The following is a 19200-nucleotide window of genomic DNA, read 5'->3' as shown; positions in this document are numbered from 1 at the left end:
CTCTGAAAAATAGGGGTTTGTGACGTTCCTTAATGGTAAGAATGTTTTGGCTCATTTTCCTACACTTTCAGTCCCAGTGTGACTGGATACTCTATGAGGCCCGCTGCTTGCAGTGCACCTGGCTGCAGTGCTCTGCAATGAAGCAAGTGCAGCTTCCAGTGTGCTGCTGGGAAGGGAGCACTGCATGTAGGAAACTCCAGCTTTTTGCTGAGATTTCAACAAGACAGGTATTGTGAGCAAACATAACGTGACAAATTTGTCTCTACTATGCATGCACGTCCCCAGGGCACAGGATAGTTAACAATGGGCTGTCTCACAAAAACAGCCTGAAAAATTGCCAGTCTGAAAGAGACTGCATTAAAAGAACCTTTTCTTCTTCCTTTCCACTTCCAAGCCATCCACACGGAGATTATTAACGTAAGTTAATGGTCCCCCTGTGCTTTGTCTACCTGAGGGAGCTGTAACAAGACCCAGGCTGAAGCAGGAAATGTACAATAAATCCCGTTTTTATGACTGTGGAAGTCAATGACTTTATGGTTTTAGTAACAGCCGTGGAAGAAGTATTGTAGGGTTTTGGGCAGTGTGTTTTGTTTTTGTTGTGTGGGTTCTTTTCTGTTTGTTTGTTTTTTCCCCAAGGCAGCGTATTTAAGTAAATTAAATTGTAAGAACCCTGAGATTTGCTACAGAAAGTCTCAGGGAAGTGAAAGCCTGCTCTGAAGTATTCTCAGCTGTTTTTCTGAACAAATGCAGATTGGGTCATGTTCCTGTTTTAGCTGCAATGGGCAGGAGCATGCCCTGAAACAACCTGCGTGATTCGTACCTGATAGCACCAAAGGCAGCCCATTCCTGGAGCAAGGCCCCAAGCCCTTAGCACCTTTTCTGCTGCTTCCAGGCTGCTTCAGGGCCTGTGGGCCATATGAGCAGTGATGTGGCAGAGGATTCAGCATCACCCGGTGCTCACAGCTGAGCCCACACCGTTCCCTACTGTTGGGAAGCCACTCTTGCTTCTTGTGCCTGTTGCTGGTTTTCTGACTCCCGTGGGAGAGAAAGAAGCAGGTGGCAAAAGATTGGCACCGGGGGAAGAAAGAATGGCTGAATGGATTAGCCCTCTCAGCTTGGGTGTAGTTTCTTACTTTGCTCCTTCTGCTGCACCAACAAAGAGGTAGGTCCCTTTCCATGTCCTCTGCAGCACTCCACGTGCCATTACATGGACATACCCAATAGAGTTGCACTGTGTTAGCAACTGCATTATCAAACCTCTGCCAGCTGAAATCCATCTTCCTGCTTTGGCAGTTCTACTGATTTATTGTTTTCAGTTTTTGTTTTGTTTTTTTAGAGGGGTTATACAAGAGTAATGAGGGCAGCTTGGCCTTCAGATGTGCTTTGTGCTATGGTGGATTACCAGGGTTCTGGCGGGATGCTGTAACAATAACAAACTTTGTCCTTCTTCTGTGGATGAGCTCCTCCAAGAGCAAATCCCTGCCTGAGGACCCGTCCTTGCTGTAGTCTGGTTTGTTCTAGGAATGACTTAGTACGATATTACTGCTGTATTGTTATTATTCCTTGATGTTCTGGGTCTGCACTGCTGTCTCAAAGCTTACCAGGAAACCGTGGGTATGTTTTCATCACAAAGTTAGTGCTGATTGCACACCACGCTGAGCTAATGTGGCAGTAACTTGGCTGCTCCTGTTAGATGGACCTGTTTTGAGGATACGTTTCTGCTACCCAGGGTGAGGGTGCAAGTTGTTGTCACTAGAGAGGTGAGGCAGTATGTTCCCTCTTAACAGGAAAGATAACGGGCAGAGCAGCAGCACCCAAAGCAGAGCCCCTTTCCTGTTTCCTTGGTTTTGATGTTAAAGTGCTCAGCATCCACCAGCTCTCTGGCAGATGTTGTAGTCAGTCTGAAGAGAGTGCTACGCCTGGAATTGAACTGGTTGGAATTCTGAGCGCCCACTGTAAGTGCTGAGCGTCAGTCTGTGGGTCCACTGTGGTGCTGCAGTTGTTGCTGTTGTCCCCTCCTTGTCTGTCCTTGGTTATTGCTTTCGTCATGCAGGTAGGTATTTGTTTGGAGCTTTGAACCTAAACGCAGGCAACGGCGCTAGAACTTTTACATTTTGGTTGTCTAAAGCAACAACCTTGAAAGCATTCTGTGAGAACTCGAAGGAAAAGTACTTATAAGGAAAACTCTTTGGAGGCAAAGCATAGCAAACGTTCTAGACCTGTTTTGTGCACACACTAACAGGTGACGCGAAACCAAAGGCAGGGCTGAGAGGCGCACGCCGTCCTGAAGATCTCGGGGCTCCCGGGAGCCAGGTGCGCTCCCCGCCGGGTGCGGGACGAGTCGGACGCCGCTCTTCCTCCGCGTGGCGCTTCCTCTCGGACGGCGCGCTGCGAGGGGCCGCCCTCGGGCACGAGCAGCGCGGCCCCGCCGCCTTCCCCGCTCCCCGCCCGGCCTCTTTGTTCCGCCCGGCCCGGCCCCGGCCCCGGCCGCGACCCCTCCCTGCCCGCCCGCCCGGGGGCGGTGCCGGGGTCGGGCCGAGGCGCGGAGCGGAGCGGCGGGCGCGGAGCTCGGCCCCTGAGCTCGGGGCCGTCGGCGGCATGTGGCGGGGGCTGCCGGCGCTGGCCCTGGCCGCGCTGCTGCTGTTGGGGCGGGCGCCGGCGGGGCGGGCGGCGGCCTGCGAGCCGGTGCGCATCCCGCTATGCAAGCCGCTGCCGTGGAACATGACCAAGATGCCGAACCACCTGCATCACAGCACGCAGGCCAACGCCGTGCTGGCCATGGAGCAGTTCGAGGGGCTGCTGGGCACCAACTGCAGCCCGGACCTGCTCTTCTTTCTCTGCGCCATGTACGCGCCCATCTGCACCATCGACTTCCAGCACGAGCCCATCAAGCCATGCAAGTCCGTCTGCGAGCGCGCCCGCGCCGGCTGCGAGCCCGTCCTCATCCGCTACCGCCACGCGTGGCCCGAGAGCCTGGCCTGCGACGAGCTGCCGCTCTACGACCGGGGCGTCTGCATCTCCCCCGAAGCCATCGTCACCGCCGAGGGCGCCGGTGAGTGCGCGCCGTCGGGCCGGGGCCGGCCGCACAAAGCCCGGCTCCCGGCGGCTTCTCCTCCTCTTTTCTCTCCGCCGTGCCGTCTCGGGGTGGCTCCGCCGCTCGGAGGTGACACTTCCCGCGGGGCAAAGGCAGCGGGTGCGCCGCAGCGCCGGGCGGCTGCGGGAGCGCACCGTGGGGGCTGCGCGCTGCTCCGTGCCTTGTGCTCGGCTCCCTGCCCTGCCGGGGGCTGCGACACTTGGCGGTGCCGGTGAGAGGCGCCCCGCAGAAACGTTAACTGGCAGAAGCGGCGGAACTGGAAGTTAGAGTGGGGCGGTGGGTGGCTGTGTCTGTGTCGAGCGACATTTGACCCGTACGAAAACGGTGATTTTCTGAGCCGGAGGCAGCCTCGCAGCTGTCCCGCGTTCTGTCTGTAGCTGAACCAAGTTTGCTGCTCTGAGTCCTGTCCAACTAACGAGCTGCAACGTAGCACTTGGGGCCGTGCCCTGGTACCTTCGACTGCTGCTAGTTATTCTCTTTGGCCGTCCCGTTTTCACCTGTCCTTCCCTCCACGCTGTGTGCTGGGGATGTCTTGCTGCAGCCTCGTAAGGGCCGCCGACCTGTTGGGCCCTTCAGCACCAAGTGCATTTCTGGGCAGCGTTGAGATGCTTTCAGAACTGTATTAAAAATGGATCCAGACCGAGCGAGGCTTGGCAAGCCTGCAGCGATTTGAAAGCAATCACATTCAAATCTGGAGGGAGGAAGTTTGGCTAAAATTGCCCCCGAGTTACCTATTTCTGAGGACCTCAGCAGTACAATGACCTCTTTGAGGGATTCCAGTGCTGGATCCATGAACACTCTCTTTCAGTGAATGAGAACCTGATGACATTCTCATTTCTGGGCTGAAAATGTTGAACCGATGCATTATGTACCAGGCTGAAAGAATCCTTCTTGAGGGAATGAAAATGCTCCTTTAGAGAGCAGAAGGAAAGATTCCTGTTTGAGGAAGAGGTAAGGTGAACACTTCCAAATTCAATTCTCCAAATGGAGCATTGCGGCCAAGCAGAAGACACAGAGAGCAAGCTGCTCAATGGCCTGAATGCAGAATGCTACTCGTGCTTTATCTCCTGAGCACTCACAGACCTCACGATATTTGCAAATAACACCTAATAGAGCAGGCGGAACTATAAACACATTTGTAATGGGCTTTTCTTGTAGAAGAAGGTGCTTTTATTTTTCAGAAGTTAAATCTTGATTTTTTGTTTTTCCGAAGGACTATTCTACCTGCAGAGTAAGACTTCTTAATCGCTTTCTGTCTTATCAAGGTCTCTGTGTTACTGGTGGTGAGGATTGATGTGTCCTGCCTGATCCCCTTGGTAAGGTGGCAGCCTGAAGGGCAGCGCACTTGGAGGGCTGTCATGGTTGGAACAGGGGCAGAGGCGAGGAAGCTCCGTTTCCAGTCCTTCTCCAATACCTGTCTGAGTCTTTGATGAGCGAGGTGCTCCTCTGACCTTCAGGGCACACCTTGCTAGAATTCCCTCTCACCATTACATCTTGGTTTTTAGGACAGTGATGCTAAGTTGAAGATGAACTGAAGTTCACTTGATATTTTTCTTTTGACATTGCAGTAAGGATGGAAAGATTCCCTGTTAGTTGTCTTCCCCTTGCCTGCTGGACCCGGGCTGTTGCCAAATGAGGAGAAGCTGTGGCTGACTGAAGCTGTGGCAAATCCCAGCAGAAAGTTCTCTTTCTATTATTGAGCTGTGGGCTACACATCCTATGTGAGCATCTCTGAGACTTCTTTCTATCTGCAGCACCAGTTGAGGAGCCTGTTTAGGGGCTTCCTCTTAGCAGGAACGAGGGAGGTGTTTGTGTCTTTCTCCTGATGTTGCTTCAAGGTTGATTATATGTTGAAGATATGAAACAAGCAGTGTTATGTCCATGATGAAGAATTCTGCTGAGGATAGTACAAGTGCTTTGTTTAGGGCTCAGTTAGAGGAGAGCTGTGCAGCCAGAGTTAAGAGGCAGCCAACCCTCTGGGCTTGTGGTTGTTTCCAAACTTGAGCAAGGCTGCTACACTTTGCTGCTGGCCTGCATGTCTGAGGGCCGCCTTCAAGCCAGCACTCCATGGGAAATGTATCATGTCTGTAATTTCACACCCAGTAAGTAACCAGAGTGACCGCGTTAATTGCTGATGCTCAGATGCACGCACATTGAGGCCTATGTGCTCACTCTGGTTATGTCTCCAGTGATACATTCATTTCCAGTTTTGAAGAGGGAACTGGGCACTGCATGTACCAGAGGACAAATCCGTTGGTTGAATTTCTGGCTCTGCAGATGTTAAGATGACAATAAAGTGTGGACATGGATGAAAGAACAGGAAAAACTTTGTATCTTGTTGCTTAGCCAGCAGGTGCGGGAGCGATTTTGCAGTCCTGGATGTTGCCCTTGGGAAGTTTGGAGTGGTGCCTTGGTAAAGGCAGTCACATCTCACCATACTTTATTTTCTTAGATATTTTGTTACTTACAAGCAGCAATATTTACTCTCTGATTTAATTTGTATTTTCTGTAGATAATCCAGATGCATCAGGTTACCTTGTTGCACATACTTGGAGCTCGGGGCTCACGCATCTGACTCCCTAGGAGCTGGTGGGGCTTTTCCTGCTCCTGTCACAAGTTGCTGTTACCAGTTTTAAGTGCTTCTGGATTTCAGTATTAGACAAAGTGCGCTCCTTGCTGCACCAAACCACCCGCTCATCACTGTGAATACTTTATCCCTTTGGCCCAGAATAGGAGCACTCCGTATTAAAAGTTGACATAGAAATGGCTTGAAGGCATATCAAGCCATTAGTGAGATGCTGAAGAAAAGGGAAACATCATAAACATGTACAATAAATGACAGAACCATTTTGACTGATTACCATAAAACAGGGGATTAAAATTCTGCCTCTTTTTAGAAATACAACCCCTTAAGCATTAAAGAATATAAAATAGGATTTAATTGACATAGACGTATTCTTAGATCAGAAACAAAGCTGTGGTTTCTCGACGTAGTCCAAATCCTCCACATCTGCTGTCTGCTCAGATGAAGTTGTTGTAACCCAGTACTTGAATTTGGTACGGTACACTTAAAAGCAAAATAACTGTTTTCCATGCTCATTTTTCACATGTTGTTAGATTTCTGAATCAGTGGTTTCCAAACTCAAGGTCAGATTTCCTTCAACTCTTGCTTTGCGTGTGTCTGCTTATGGCAGTCCAAACTCACAAAGAGGGCAGGGGTAGTAGTCAGGGCAGTGCAGAGGAGGGGCAATTATGCCCATCTTGAATTCGATGTTTGTTTTAGTTGTTTGCTTAGAATTTGCAGGTGGTCTCATTTCTTAAAGAACAAAAAAACTGCAAAGTGTAAGCTTTGAAAATGACCATATTAATGATAATGCCATTGCTCACTTTGACTGCATTTTTGTTTGCCTTTGGAGACCTGAATTCCCCAGGATGGCTTTATTTTTTTTCTTTTAATTTCCAGATAAGATTTAATTTATCAGAATTTACCAAATTGCTGCTGTTTCCCAAAGCTCTCATCCGCATCTGTGGTTCAGGATTGTTGTTTCGTGCACTCACTATGCAAGTGGCTTTTACTATCTTTGTTAACTTTTTAAATAGCACCCCTCTGAAAAAGTATTAATTAAAACAGCTCATTGGAAAAATCAGTTAGGATTTTTCCCCCTCGCTCTGAACCAAAATTTAATAGGAAGCCTTTGAATTGAAGCTCTGGATAATATTTCCTCTTTGGCAATCCTGCTAATCATCACTGACAGTTCTTTCTTTCAAAAGATTGCTTTGCATAGACACAACTTGGCTAAGAGTTCCTCTCAGAATAGGAGCAGAACAATAGCAAGTCAGCTGCTTATTTTTTAAAATAGCTTTTTCTTTTTTTTTTTTTTTTTCTGCCTGGAGGTGTGGATAAGCCTGATGGAGAGATCCTGTTCTCTGAGATGGCTGGGGTCAGGGCCTGCCATATCATGGTTCCTCATGCCTATCTAAGCTGGTGGCTGCTGATAGGGCTGGCCACGACCACCTTCCTTATCCCTTCCCTGGTAGGTGAGAAATGGCCAAGTGGTTCGAGCCTTGTGTGTTTGTTGGCTACAGAAGAAGGACTGGGAAGGTGGAAGTCTTTTCCAAGATGTTGTACAGTGGTGAAAAGTTTCCAGTTGCTTCCATAAGCCCACACTTCTCTCTCTCAGTAGAAACTGCTCATCTCATAACATATGCAAGTGCCCTGAGAAAGATGAACATCTCCTTACGGTAAAAACTCACCCGTCCCAAGAGTTTAAAAGTCAGATTAATCATGATTCTGTGATTCCATGGAGTGACACAGTGTTATCTGTTTACTCCTCCATTATTCATCAGCAAGCACTGTGCACTGACCACAAATGCAGAGTACAAGATGCTGCGCACCTCAGCCTGAACTCAGAGAAATTGTGCTAATTTATATGAATAGCTTCTTTGCACACAGCTGAAATGCTCTCCTATTGCACAGCCAGCTGTTATGTCACATACCCATAATAACTGGCTTGGAGTTCGGAGGAGTGACCTGGCAAATGAAGGCCTGCAGAATTAGGAAGTGGGATGAGGATGAAGTTCACTGGAATTGGTTTTGTAAAGGGGAAAAAAATAACAAAACATGACAATTAGGTTGTGCAACTAGAAGTGGAAGAGAACAGCTGGTGGAAAACAGTTGGATTTGGTGTTTGTTTGCGGCAGCAGGTTTATATTGCACGTGTTGAGTGTTTACCACCCTTGCTGCACTGGTGTTAGTTTTGAGGATGGTTCTTCAGCCAATACAAACGAGTCTTGTACTGGTAACTGCAGCTGGGGATGCCTGGGGCTCTCTATTTACAGAATTTGTGATCTGCTCTTAAAATGCAGTCCACACATGGAAGTTCTTTAGCTAAGCCATGTATCATCCGAAGTTGTATTGTAATACCAGGATTGCTGTAGATCCCATAAGGGTACAAGAAAGACTATGTTTGTATGATAGCAGCTTTGACATCTGAAAAAGGTGAAGAAACCTTTAGCCATACTCACTTAAAGAAGGGGATTTTATTTAAAGCCTATTTATTTTCACATTTTATTTGTCCTTCTAACAAAGTACGCTACCTCTCTTCCTAGTCTTGTTTCTCATGTGTGTTTTCTTCTCCTTAAGTTGTGCAAGACTACATGCATTAACATACACATCTTTTGGTATCAAATATATTTCTAAATCCATTAAATTATGCGATTTGATGAAAAAATAGATTTGGAATTTGAAATGTGAGGCACATTCCACATACAAATGTGTCTGAAAGCAGTTTTTTGGAAGTTTGGCACAATGCCTTTTTCTCCCCTTCTCTTCTTTATCTATCCTTCAAAATAATCAGCGTGTTTTAAAACATGCCAAGGAATATGGAAAGGTCTGAAGTGGTGGTTTGGCATTTCTTTCAGTGATATGATTGTGGTTGGTTTGATTTCCTCTGTAACCAAAAACAAACAAACCAAAAGTAATTTCTCCTTCCTCATCTAATTAAATGCAAATTCTATGTGTGTAATTTTTAAATGCGGCAAATTCTTGCCATGGATTTCCACCCTAGTCCTAAACCCGCCAGTCTCTGCACTGCTAGAAGCAGGCTATGAATATGGTTCAGCATGTAACATTATGTGCCATATTTAGGTGAAGCTCAGGTAAGAATTGATGACAGCTCTAGTGGAAACAGGATGGCTTCTGGAACTTTACAATCTACCTGTTCGTTGTGTTTTAATATATTAAATATCAAAGAAAGATAAAATATCAAATGTGTATGTGTTGAAATAATGCAATACTAAGAATGCTAACATTTCTTTATGTGTTTTGTCATATGGGCCAGATTTCCCAATGGATTCTAATAATGGCAACTGTAGAGGCACTGGCATTGGTGAGTACCTTTTTCTGAAACTATATAATAAGCTGCATGAGCACATTCTTTTAATACTTTATAAAGAGCAGTACTAATTGCTGCATAGATCTTCTGCCCTATCTTGAATCCTGTAGATTGTGCTTTTGATTTGTGCCTGCATCTGTCATGGCAAGGTGGGATTTGGGGCTCTGAAGACTGTGTACTTCTGACCAAATCAGCCATACAATTCAAGTCACAGGGCTGTGCTGATTTCACTACAAGTTTTGCCATGAAGAGTGAGAATGATTGTTATGTGGGTTTTCTTCCTTATTGCCTCCCTACTGCCAAAAATGTCATTTTCTCTCCAGTGCATCCAGTTGTTTTTCCATGCAGAACTGAAAATGCAGGGAGGAGGGTAATACTGTAGTCGTTGGTGGACTTTTACTAGCATACCACTATGAGTTTTGCTTTAACTGAGGAATGCTTACTGAAATGATGAGAAAGAAAATCCCAGCTCTGTAAACTGCCAAGCGACTGGGTTGGGATTGCATGCACCAAAATGAGTTTCTATAAACTTATAAATACCACTGTTGTAAGTTGTAAGGAGAGCAGGAGTGAAGCTGCAGGTGTTCACTGTCACGTGCTGCAGGAGCGAAGTGAGAAAAAGTTGGACACGTGATGTTCTTTGTGTTAGGTGTTTTAGCCAAAGGAGGTTAGATTCCAGCAATTCCAGCAGACTGAGATTCGGTACCAAAGGAAAATTATTTCACTTTGTAGCAAGTTGGTGAGTACACCAACTCTCTCGGTCACTGGGGGTAAATACATTGAGGATTGTGCTTTATTATGACTCAGTTTTTCCAATTAAATTCCAGCTTGTCTGCACATAGTGGTAAAACTCACGCTAACCTGAGGAAATGGAGGCTGAGAGCTTGTGAAGCTGTTTTTATTCCAGCAAGTCTCCTGCTGTTTTTACTTTACTGATTGGTTTTGTTTTCACTGAACAGAGTGAAATCTCTTGAGTTTCACTACTATTCACAGGCAGCGCAAAGAAAAGCAAAGCCTAGTTTGGTAGCTGACATTATAGAAAGGTGGATTTGTTGCTTAAGCAAGCCAACTATAGGTTTTTTTGAAATTTATTACTATTCCTTTGGAAATTTTCTTCTCCAGCTACGGTACACACTGCTGTCCAGATTGCTAATATAAGCACCTAGATATGATTGAGCAATGCACAATTAGATACCAAGTTTTGCTGACTTCAGCATCGATCTTTTGTCACCTTATGTCACAAGTATTACATGTGTCTTCAGAACTGCTTGCCCTCAGGGTTGTGGAATTGAAAAACTGCATCCTCGAGAGAGTGAGGATGAAGAGAAAAAGTGCTGATGAAGAGGAAGGGTAATATCTTTATCACTAGCTTTTTACTGTTGGAACACAGTTTGTGGTTTAGTGCACCACACCCATTTCAGCTGGCTTTTCTGTCTCTTGGAAGTAAGCTAGATTTTTGTATGCTTCATGAGATGCTATTCAAGCCACTTAGAAAATTTTCCAGACTTCTTTATCCACAACTTAAAATGGAAGCATCTGCCAGGCTTGAGTGTTTGCTTAGACTGTGCATGCACAAGTATTTAAGATGACATGTTTGTAGGTAGTGATTATAGCAGAAAACCTTCTTCCCTGTAGTTCCTTTATTTTGGTTAGTTTACAGGGAGAAGTTTCTCATGGTAGAGATGTTGAGCATATGTTGGTATTATCTTAACATGTTTTAAAAAAGAATATTTAATGGCAAAGTCAGCCGAGATCACAGTCCTAGTTGGTGTGAGACTCTACTGTCTCTTTTGGTGCTTAGGCCCTAATGGAGTTGTGGTCCCTGAGCCCTTCAGACAGCCTTGGAGGAGACAGTCAGGTTAAAGTGAGCTTCCCTTAGGATCAAGAGATGGTGAAAGCTCGGAAACATACATCAAATAAAAGTATGTTTTCTAATACTTGCATTGTGTCCCCTTTGAAAGCCACCGTAACAGGTGATGAGAGAGATTAGTTGCTTATTTCTTTGCGTCTGGCCTTAGAACTGACCTTGGCAAGTGCCTTTGTGCTACTTTCTGTATTCCTAAGTAGTAATTAGAAATAATGCATTGTTTTGTAAAGTCCTTTAGTATATAAATTTGAAAAACACAAAGACAACTGGAAGGTATCCTTCAGGGATGCACGCAGGTCTACCCATTAGTTCTAGAACAAGTAATAAAAGATATTCCCCAATATTTATTTTTAATGAGACTATGTATTTCTGTCCCTTATTTTAGGCTGTTGTTTTTTTTCTACTTGTGTCACAGAGCAAGGAATTATAGAGCAGGAGAATGTTAAAGCATAGAACTTGTTGAATGTGAATGCCAAGATGCCTGATGAGTGTGGGTCAGAGCAGCACGTCTTTTATGGCGTGTTTCAAGGCAGCTTATAAAATGGGCCATAATTTGGTCTAAAGTATGCATGAGCTCCCGCAGGCAGAAGGGAAGCCAAAAATCACTTCCCTTCTCAGCCTTTATTATTTTAACACAGTCCCATACAAAAGCCTAAGTCTGTAGGATACTATATATAGGTTCCTGAGGACATGTTTGAAATTCAAGGAAACAATATCCTCTTCTTTTGAGATGTTCTCCTCTTTCCTGTATTTTTATTTTCAACTACAAAAATCCTTGCAGTCCAAAATAAATAATAATTTTGAGAAGTCCATAACCATCTTTTTATTTAATGCAGACATCTTAAAAAGAAAATTGAAGTTATTTCCTAGACTCTTCACGGTGGATTTAACGAAATCACTGGCTGTATGCATAATTATTTTAGAACAGCGATGCATAGAAATAGGCTGTGTTAAGTCTTCTTTCACTTAAATGCTGAGTGAAGTGCAGCCAGAAGATGGGACTGGTTGTTCAGGACTCCGAGTATGAATGACACCTGAGTTGTACTTGCAGCTCCCCTACTCTTCTCTGAATTAGATTTTACTTCCAGTGGTACATTAGAGTAGCTGACCACAAACACATGATACTGGGACCTGCGGTTGGAGAAGGGTGAGGCTTTGAGGTGGGCTTGGAGGGAATTTAGTCCCTGTCAGTTCGCTGAGTCTGACAGAATCCACCAAGTTCTGCTAGCATGATAGTCAAAAGAAGTGGATTTTTGCGTTAGAATAATTGGCAGTGAAATATTGTTAGTGTTAATGAAAATATGGGTCTGGGGTTTCAGCATTAGCACTCCCAAGGTGCTAATGAAAATGTTACGTGCAGTACTGTTTCTAGCTGTCTGGAAGCCATGCTGCTGGGTGTGCTGCTCTTCAGCACTCATTTGCATTGTGTTTTGAAGGTCATCCTACTGGAAAAGCTAGTAATTTCCCAATTTTAATTATACTTAGGGTTCTGGATCACAAACCCAAGCAACAGCTGGCCTTGCTTTGTTGTTAGGTGTGTCCAAAGCACAGGCTTCAACTGTACTCAGGGCTGATGACACATGGTGTAGGTAGATCAGAAGGCTGACCATGGCAGCCTCTCTGCATTATTCTTCCCAAATTAGAGAGCAAGCGTGCCGGTGGAACCATCGTGAGATCTAGACAACATTGCCAAGAAACTGTTGAGCATTCCTCCTTAGAAAGTGCTGGCTGCAAGCATCTGCTGAGTTTTACACTCAATGAGGTGGTTGTTGCCACAAATCAGAGGTTTTCGGCAGCTGGCTCTACTGTATGCTGGTCAATAACTTCATTCCCTCTGGCTCTCCCAGTTTTCAGTCCCACACTCTGTAATACGGACTCATGAGTAGCTCCTTGTTTTAGTTACACCTATGCAGTCATTTGTTACTGAAGGAATTTTTAGTCCTCTATAATTTCTTAAGGGAGTAGTCAGCATTTAAGCATTGCCCCTCCTTAAGTTGTTTCAAGTAAAATTAGCTGGGAAAATAATGTCTAGCTGAGAATTAGCTGAGAAAGTAATGTGTCTGTGGCAAAAGAGCCTGGCTTCTTACCTTTATCCCTTTCTGCTACATGGCTTTTACCATAACAGTGAATATAGTCCCAGTGTCAAGTGGGGTTTTTGCAAATCCTGAATGAGCACCCTGACCAGGCACCTTTCACTGCCCCTTCTTATCCACAGAGTCTCCAACAGTGGCATGAGACCTGAAAGTTGTGCACTGTGTTGTATCAAAGTCCTGTGTTGGATGTAGGTAGAGACCTGTCAGTTGGATCAGCATTTTATATGAAGCAGTGTTTACAGCATGTGTATTAAAAATGCTGCATTGTGATGCTTTGGAACAGTACTTGCTAGATTGGTGTCTTTGTCTTGTTATTGAACTGCTGGAAGAAAGAACTACTGACTACATTTTTGACTCATTTACTTTAAAACAGAGCACTTGTTTGAGGTGTCTTCTTTAGATTGAAATAGTTCAGTTGGAGTCAACCCTAAGATGTTATCTAGTCCAGCTGTCTGATCACATCAGGGCTAACCAAAAGTTAGAACGTATTTAAAAGGGCATTGTCCAAATGCCTCTTAAACATTGACAGGCCTGGGACTGTCCACTGTCTCTCTAGAAAGGCTGTTCAGTGTTTGACCACTCATGGGAAGAAACATTTTCCTAATATCTAGTATGTATAATATTAAAAAGGTTGAAGTTTCTTTTTTTGCAGGGCCATGCTTAGAAGCATGCATAGCAGAAAGCCATTTATCTCTTGGTCTCACCATCTTCTGACATACTTTAGCCATTGGTTGTATCTCTTATATGTCTTCACGTGTAAAGTGAATTTTGTTGTTATGTATTTTTCTTTTCTTTTTTTAAATGCAATTTCATCACTTCAGGTTTTCTCCTAGAAATATTTGAAATCTTACGGACAGATTTATAACACTCTCCAGCAGAGGAGGCTCTGTGTTGTTTGATATTTAGCTTCTCTATAATAAATAAGCAAATTCAGGGGAGGGAAATTCTTGTTAGGTGTGACTTTGGGGTTCTGGGGAGGTTATCACTGAATGTAGACTGTTTTCCTTCTAAATAAAAGTTTCTGTTTTGTAGATCGCTGCAAATGCAAACCCATAAAAGCTACCCAGAAGACTTACCTACGCAACAATTATAACTATGGTAAGGACAGCTGCATGGCCAGCTCCCAGTCATCTTAGGAGATGGCTGTTTATAAGGCTACAGTCAGAGAGTTAAATAGGACTGGGAAAAATGTCACAAAAATAGCCTATGGTTTCAATTACCAATGGTTAATCCAGTAGGACTTATTACAGAAGATGTGGCCTGAAACTTTTCCAAATTCAAAACTGAGAGTGTTTATAGAAGGATAGAGGGGATTAGCCTAATATGTTAGTACAAGAGTGTCTTTGTTGACGCTGAGTGCTAGTTATTTCAGTGTCAGCATGGGCGTTTGGGATTCATGCACTTTTCTAGTGTGAAAAGTCATTTGTTAAGAATGACACTGTGGGCTCCTATGCTTGAAATTCCTTTTGGATTTACAGCTTTGATACATTCTGATTTCATAGAAAGGGATATTTTTGCTAATTTTCATGCTTAAAATCTCACCGTGGCATCTAACATGCATACTAGGCTTTTGCCTTCTTGCACAGTAAAGCCAGCAATGAACACCTTTTTGTCAGTTAGTTTGTCAGTACAACCTTTAAAAGTGCTCTGTGTCCTCTATAGTCCAAATGGCCCCAGTCTTCTAGTATATCAGGTCCATTGTTACTTTTCATAGGTTATAAGAAATTAGGAATTCTAGGAGTTTATTGTCTGTCATGGAAAGGATGTTGTTTGCAAGCTGTGAAAGATGTGGTATCCTCTACAGTGTGACCACTGGATTTGCTTTGCATTTACATGCGACATCAGTTCACTGATCACTGTGAGAGAGCCAAATATCTGTTGCATTTGAAAGGCAACTTTCCCTCCTATGCAACTTATTACAAAGAGCAAAGGTAGAAACAATTAAACAGGTCTCCAGGTCAAGATCAGGAGTATTTGGTGCTCATAAGGAACAGAGCAGATTGGTGCTGGGTCAGTGGAGAGAGGATAAAACAGGTAAGGGCTTGTCATCCAATAGAGATAGTAATAGAATAACCTTTGATGCATATTCACATCTCATGAAAAGATGAGAGTAACAGATTAAGTTCAGACATTAGTAATGCAAGCAGTCAAACAGAGAACAATTGTAGCATTAAGCAGAAGGAGTACATACAAAGAATGAATTAAATACATGAAGTGAGAAGAGCAAAGAGGAGAGGGGATGCTAAAAATCAAGCCCAAATTTAACGAAACACCTTTACATCTGGTACACAATTCCTGTTTGTGACTCATTCTATTTTGAAATATGCTGAGCTTCCTGCAGCCTCTTGCTGGAGGGTGAAGTAGTAAAGAGCTGGGGGCTCTGAGGAGTTACAGAGTCCATTTGAGCTGCTGATAATGGACCGTACAAAAGGCTAATCCTAGAGGTCATCAAGAACAGCCCAGGAGTAACTTGTATTATCTGCTACTGTTAACTATGCTTTGTGCTACTTCTTCCTAGTCATTCGGGCAAAAGTGAAGGAGGTGAAGACTAAATGTCATGATGTCACTGCAGTAGTGGAAGTAAAGGAGATTCTCAAATCTTCCCTGGTGAACATCCCAAAGGACACTGTAAACCTTTACACAAACTCTGGCTGCCTCTGTCCACCACTCAGTGCCAATGAAGAGTACATCATAATGGGCTATGAAGATGAGGAGCGCTCCAGGTAACTCTTGCAGCATTATCTTTGAGGTGTTACTTGTTGATTGTTCTTCTGTCCATAGAGATTGCATAGTCACCAGATAAGGCAAACTTTGTGTCACTCTGCGTGGCACTGTAATAATATTCTCTACTCAGAGGGATTGCTGAGAGCCACAAAGCTCTGCAGGCACAGAGGCGTGATGCTTGCTTGTATTGGGTTTTGTAGGTCATACGTGAATGCTGGTAGAGTAACAGTTAATTTCCTTCCGTAGGTTACTCTTGGTGGAAGGCTCCATAGCCGAGAAATGGAAGGATCGACTTGGTAAAAAAGTAAAGGTAGGAAAAAAACCTCAACAAAAGTCAAATATTGCAGATGCCGTGGAACAGCTACTGAAGTTTTACAAAATGAAGGAAAAAGACAAATGCTAACTCAAGCTAAGTAATAAAACATACCAAAATTTAACATGGCTTATTATGTTACTCAGAAATATGTGCCAAGTAGTGTAAGTGGACAGTAGTCAAGATCTTCATCTCAACAAAGCTGACCACAGAAGTGTTTGCCTTTGTAGGGAAACTCTGCCTTCTGCAGCTCATATGTACTTCACTGGAACTGCAACAGTAATGAAAAAAGAGGGCTTTTCAACTGTTTTCCAGACTAAGTCAGAATTGCATTTTTCAGATTTTAATATTCTTTTAACGTAGTTATGCACATTTTAAATATAGTTACCAAACTGCATGGCTTAATGGCTATTCTAAATCTGTCTCTCTTGCTTAGATATGGAAGGTGCATGATAAGGAAATCTTGTATTTTACATGTAGAAGCCAACTGGAAACAATACAGGAATGTTTTCTCTAGTGTTTTCTAATTTTAGTGTATTCTAATGTCTTCCATGTTCTAGAAGGGCTTCCTTTTTATGCTTTGATGCACAGCAGAGTATTGGCTATTTCTACAACTTACACAGATTTCTCTTATTTTAAAACAATTTCTCATCTGTTGTCTTGACACAGTGGTTGTACTTGTGCAAACCAGTCTCTTCTGCTGGCTGCCTTCTCCAGCAGTTTTAATGGTGACTGGCAGGAAAACATTGTTCTCATTAGAAATACAGGATTCTCTGTGTAAATATGGTACATCCACAGCAATTACATGAGTGAAAAGATATGGGGATCTTATTCCAAGCTGTTGTTTGATTTGGAAGAACTTTATGAAATCCAGTGCCATGGAATAAACACCAGGTTGCTGCTGCAGGCTGATCTCTGCTCAGTCCCAGTTCGGGGGTGGCAGGGTGATATATGGTTTCTTTCTTGGGAGCTCACATATTTTCTAGCTTATTGCACAGCTGGGATTGCCTTCTATCAAGCAGTGGTTTCAGTCCAATTCAGCTGTTTTTCTGTCCAGTACTGGCTTCAATATGCAGAACGTTTCTGTGGTAGGTCTAGTGCTTCAGCACTGAAGAGGCTCATAGATAATAAAAAAAAAAGCAATACCTAAACTCAGTCGTTTTTTTTCCCCTACTGATGTGATGCTCTTTCATTCCTGCTGTACTCTCAGCTATTGATACATAGCAGGTGTGGATAAAGATTTTGTAGGTCTTTGAGCCACTATATCAATGACTTCTGGTACAGTAGTAGTGCTCACATCAGGAAACTAGTTGAATAAAGTATAAGGTATAAAGGGCAAGAAACTGCTAATTAGGAATCTGTGGCATTTATGACTTGGTAACTTCAGACTGTGTTATGTGAGTGTGGGGCAGAAGCTGATAAGAATGTTGTTCACAGTTGGAGAAGCCTAATGATGGCACTTCACATCCCAGTCTCCAGTTTTTTGTGAAGCGTCGTCATTTTTTTCCAGTTACATTTATGCCTTTTTGTACTGCAGTTGCTATTGCCTGGAAAAGATAATTTAAAAAAAAAAAAAACACAAAAACCACTTGATTTTTTTTCCCCCAGTTTCCCCTAGCCAGTGCACAGGTGGCTTCATTGACATATGCTTTTTAGATACTTCTGAAGACTCTGTACTGTGCCTTGCTGTCAGCCCCTTTGTTCACAGAATGCACTAACCCAAGCCAGGAAATGGATGCTCCTCTCTGTTGGAAATAATAATTCTTAATAACCTCAGATTCCTCCACTGGGGCCCAATGCAGGGTATTGTGTTGGCAACGGCGGTGGCTTTTATTGTTTGTAAAGCCACACAGCTAACGTATTTATTATAATAATAACATTTTTTATTGATAAACTCTTAACTTCTTCTCTGCCTTTTGATAAGCAGCGCTGGGATCAAAAGCTCCGACACCTCGGCAAGGGGAAAGGAGAGCCAGGACAAAGTGATTCGGCGCTGAAGACTGGGAAGCCCAGCAATGCCCGGCAAGCTCGCAGCTAGACGTGAAATGCCCTACACCAAAATTCAGTGGACTATCTGTCAAGACTTCACTGTTGGAGCAGCAAAGGAGAAATTGCACTATTGCACGTTATATTCTATTGTTTACTACAAAATAATGTTTTAGCTTATATTAGTTTTTATTCTCCCTCTTGTTTTCTACCTTTTTTTGTTTGTTTGTTTTTGGATGTGTGCAAGCTCTGGAAATGATAAGTTTGGTTTTTTTTATGTTACTGAGAACTGTAGAAAACTGCCCTTGTGAGATGAAGAAAGGTCAGGATACGCTGAAATTGCCATATTAACTCACAGATCTTCTTAGGGAGAGTACCTGTGTAAGCAGGAGATCTAGTGCAGCCCATCATTAGTGACCCACATCAGCTTCCTTGGCTCAGTCCTTCTGATCACAGCCTCGGTCGCTGCTTGCAAACCTCCTTACTGGGCTGGAGTTTGTTAAGTGCATCCATCTTTATTTGAAAACATAACAGCCATATACACATGCAGGTTAGAGTCACATGGCACTTCTGGAAAAAATAATGAAGAGCAAAACAAATTTGTCTAATTCCCTGGACCTTGTAGGAAACCTTATGTAGTTCTGTCACCACAGAACTTAATTTATCATACATTTCTTCTCTTATAATGGCAGTTTCTTCTTTTTTTTTCCCCCTTCTTTCTGCTGAGTTGTAGGAGTAGACTGCCTTACCAGGCCTGCTTCTCAGTACAGGTCTGCACTTTATCATTTTGACTTGTGGTGTTATTCTTCAATCAGTGCCTATATAAGCAAGTGTTCAATACTCAGTAAAATATGTCCAATAAAAAAAACAAAAAAAGTTGTAGCTGTCAATATGGACCTGAGCTGACATTTGAACCAACATCATATTTTTATATTGCTGTTCAAAACCTGAAACCCCAAATGCCTTCCTTTCTGTGCTTTTATCAAATTCTTTGCAGATAGTAATAACATGTTGGAAATTAATCACTCTGTTCTTCTGTTTTTCTTTTCTCTCTTGCTTGAAAGAAATTAAAATGATGTAAATAAAATAACAGTTCTCTCCACTGTAATGTACAGAGGGGAAACCACTCTGCTTAAGGTGGCTGTTGGGATTTCAGCTGTGAATGTTTTTCATAGCCAGCTGTTTTCTTAGCTCACCTGAATGCATTTAGGCTGCCTCTTGTTAGCAAA

General features: G+C 43.5%; 1 protein-coding gene and 1 long non-coding RNA gene across 2 annotated transcripts in view; one reads left to right on the top strand and one right to left on the bottom strand.

Annotated features, from left to right (window-relative positions):
- LOC140254731 (uncharacterized) overlaps window positions 1-19200 on the bottom strand; it is a 64708-nt gene that overhangs the window by 11290 nt on the left and 34218 nt on the right. The window lies entirely within an intron of this gene.
- Window positions 2536-19050, top strand: FRZB (frizzled related protein). The gene is made up of 6 exons (XM_072341969.1): window positions 2536-3052; window positions 8935-8982; window positions 13981-14046; window positions 15467-15671; window positions 15919-15982; window positions 17913-19050. The coding sequence occupies exons 1-6, from the start codon at window positions 2599-2601 to the stop codon at window positions 18021-18023; spliced, it is 948 nt and encodes a 315-aa protein (XP_072198070.1). The 5' UTR covers window positions 2536-2598; the 3' UTR covers window positions 18024-19050.

This window comes from Excalfactoria chinensis, chromosome 7, assembly GCF_039878825.1.
Source record: "Excalfactoria chinensis isolate bCotChi1 chromosome 7, bCotChi1.hap2, whole genome shotgun sequence".
Lineage (NCBI taxonomy): Eukaryota > Metazoa > Chordata > Aves > Galliformes > Phasianidae > Excalfactoria > Excalfactoria chinensis.
The sequence above is the reverse complement of the archived record's forward strand: the minus strand, read 5'-3'. Positions and strand labels throughout refer to the sequence as shown.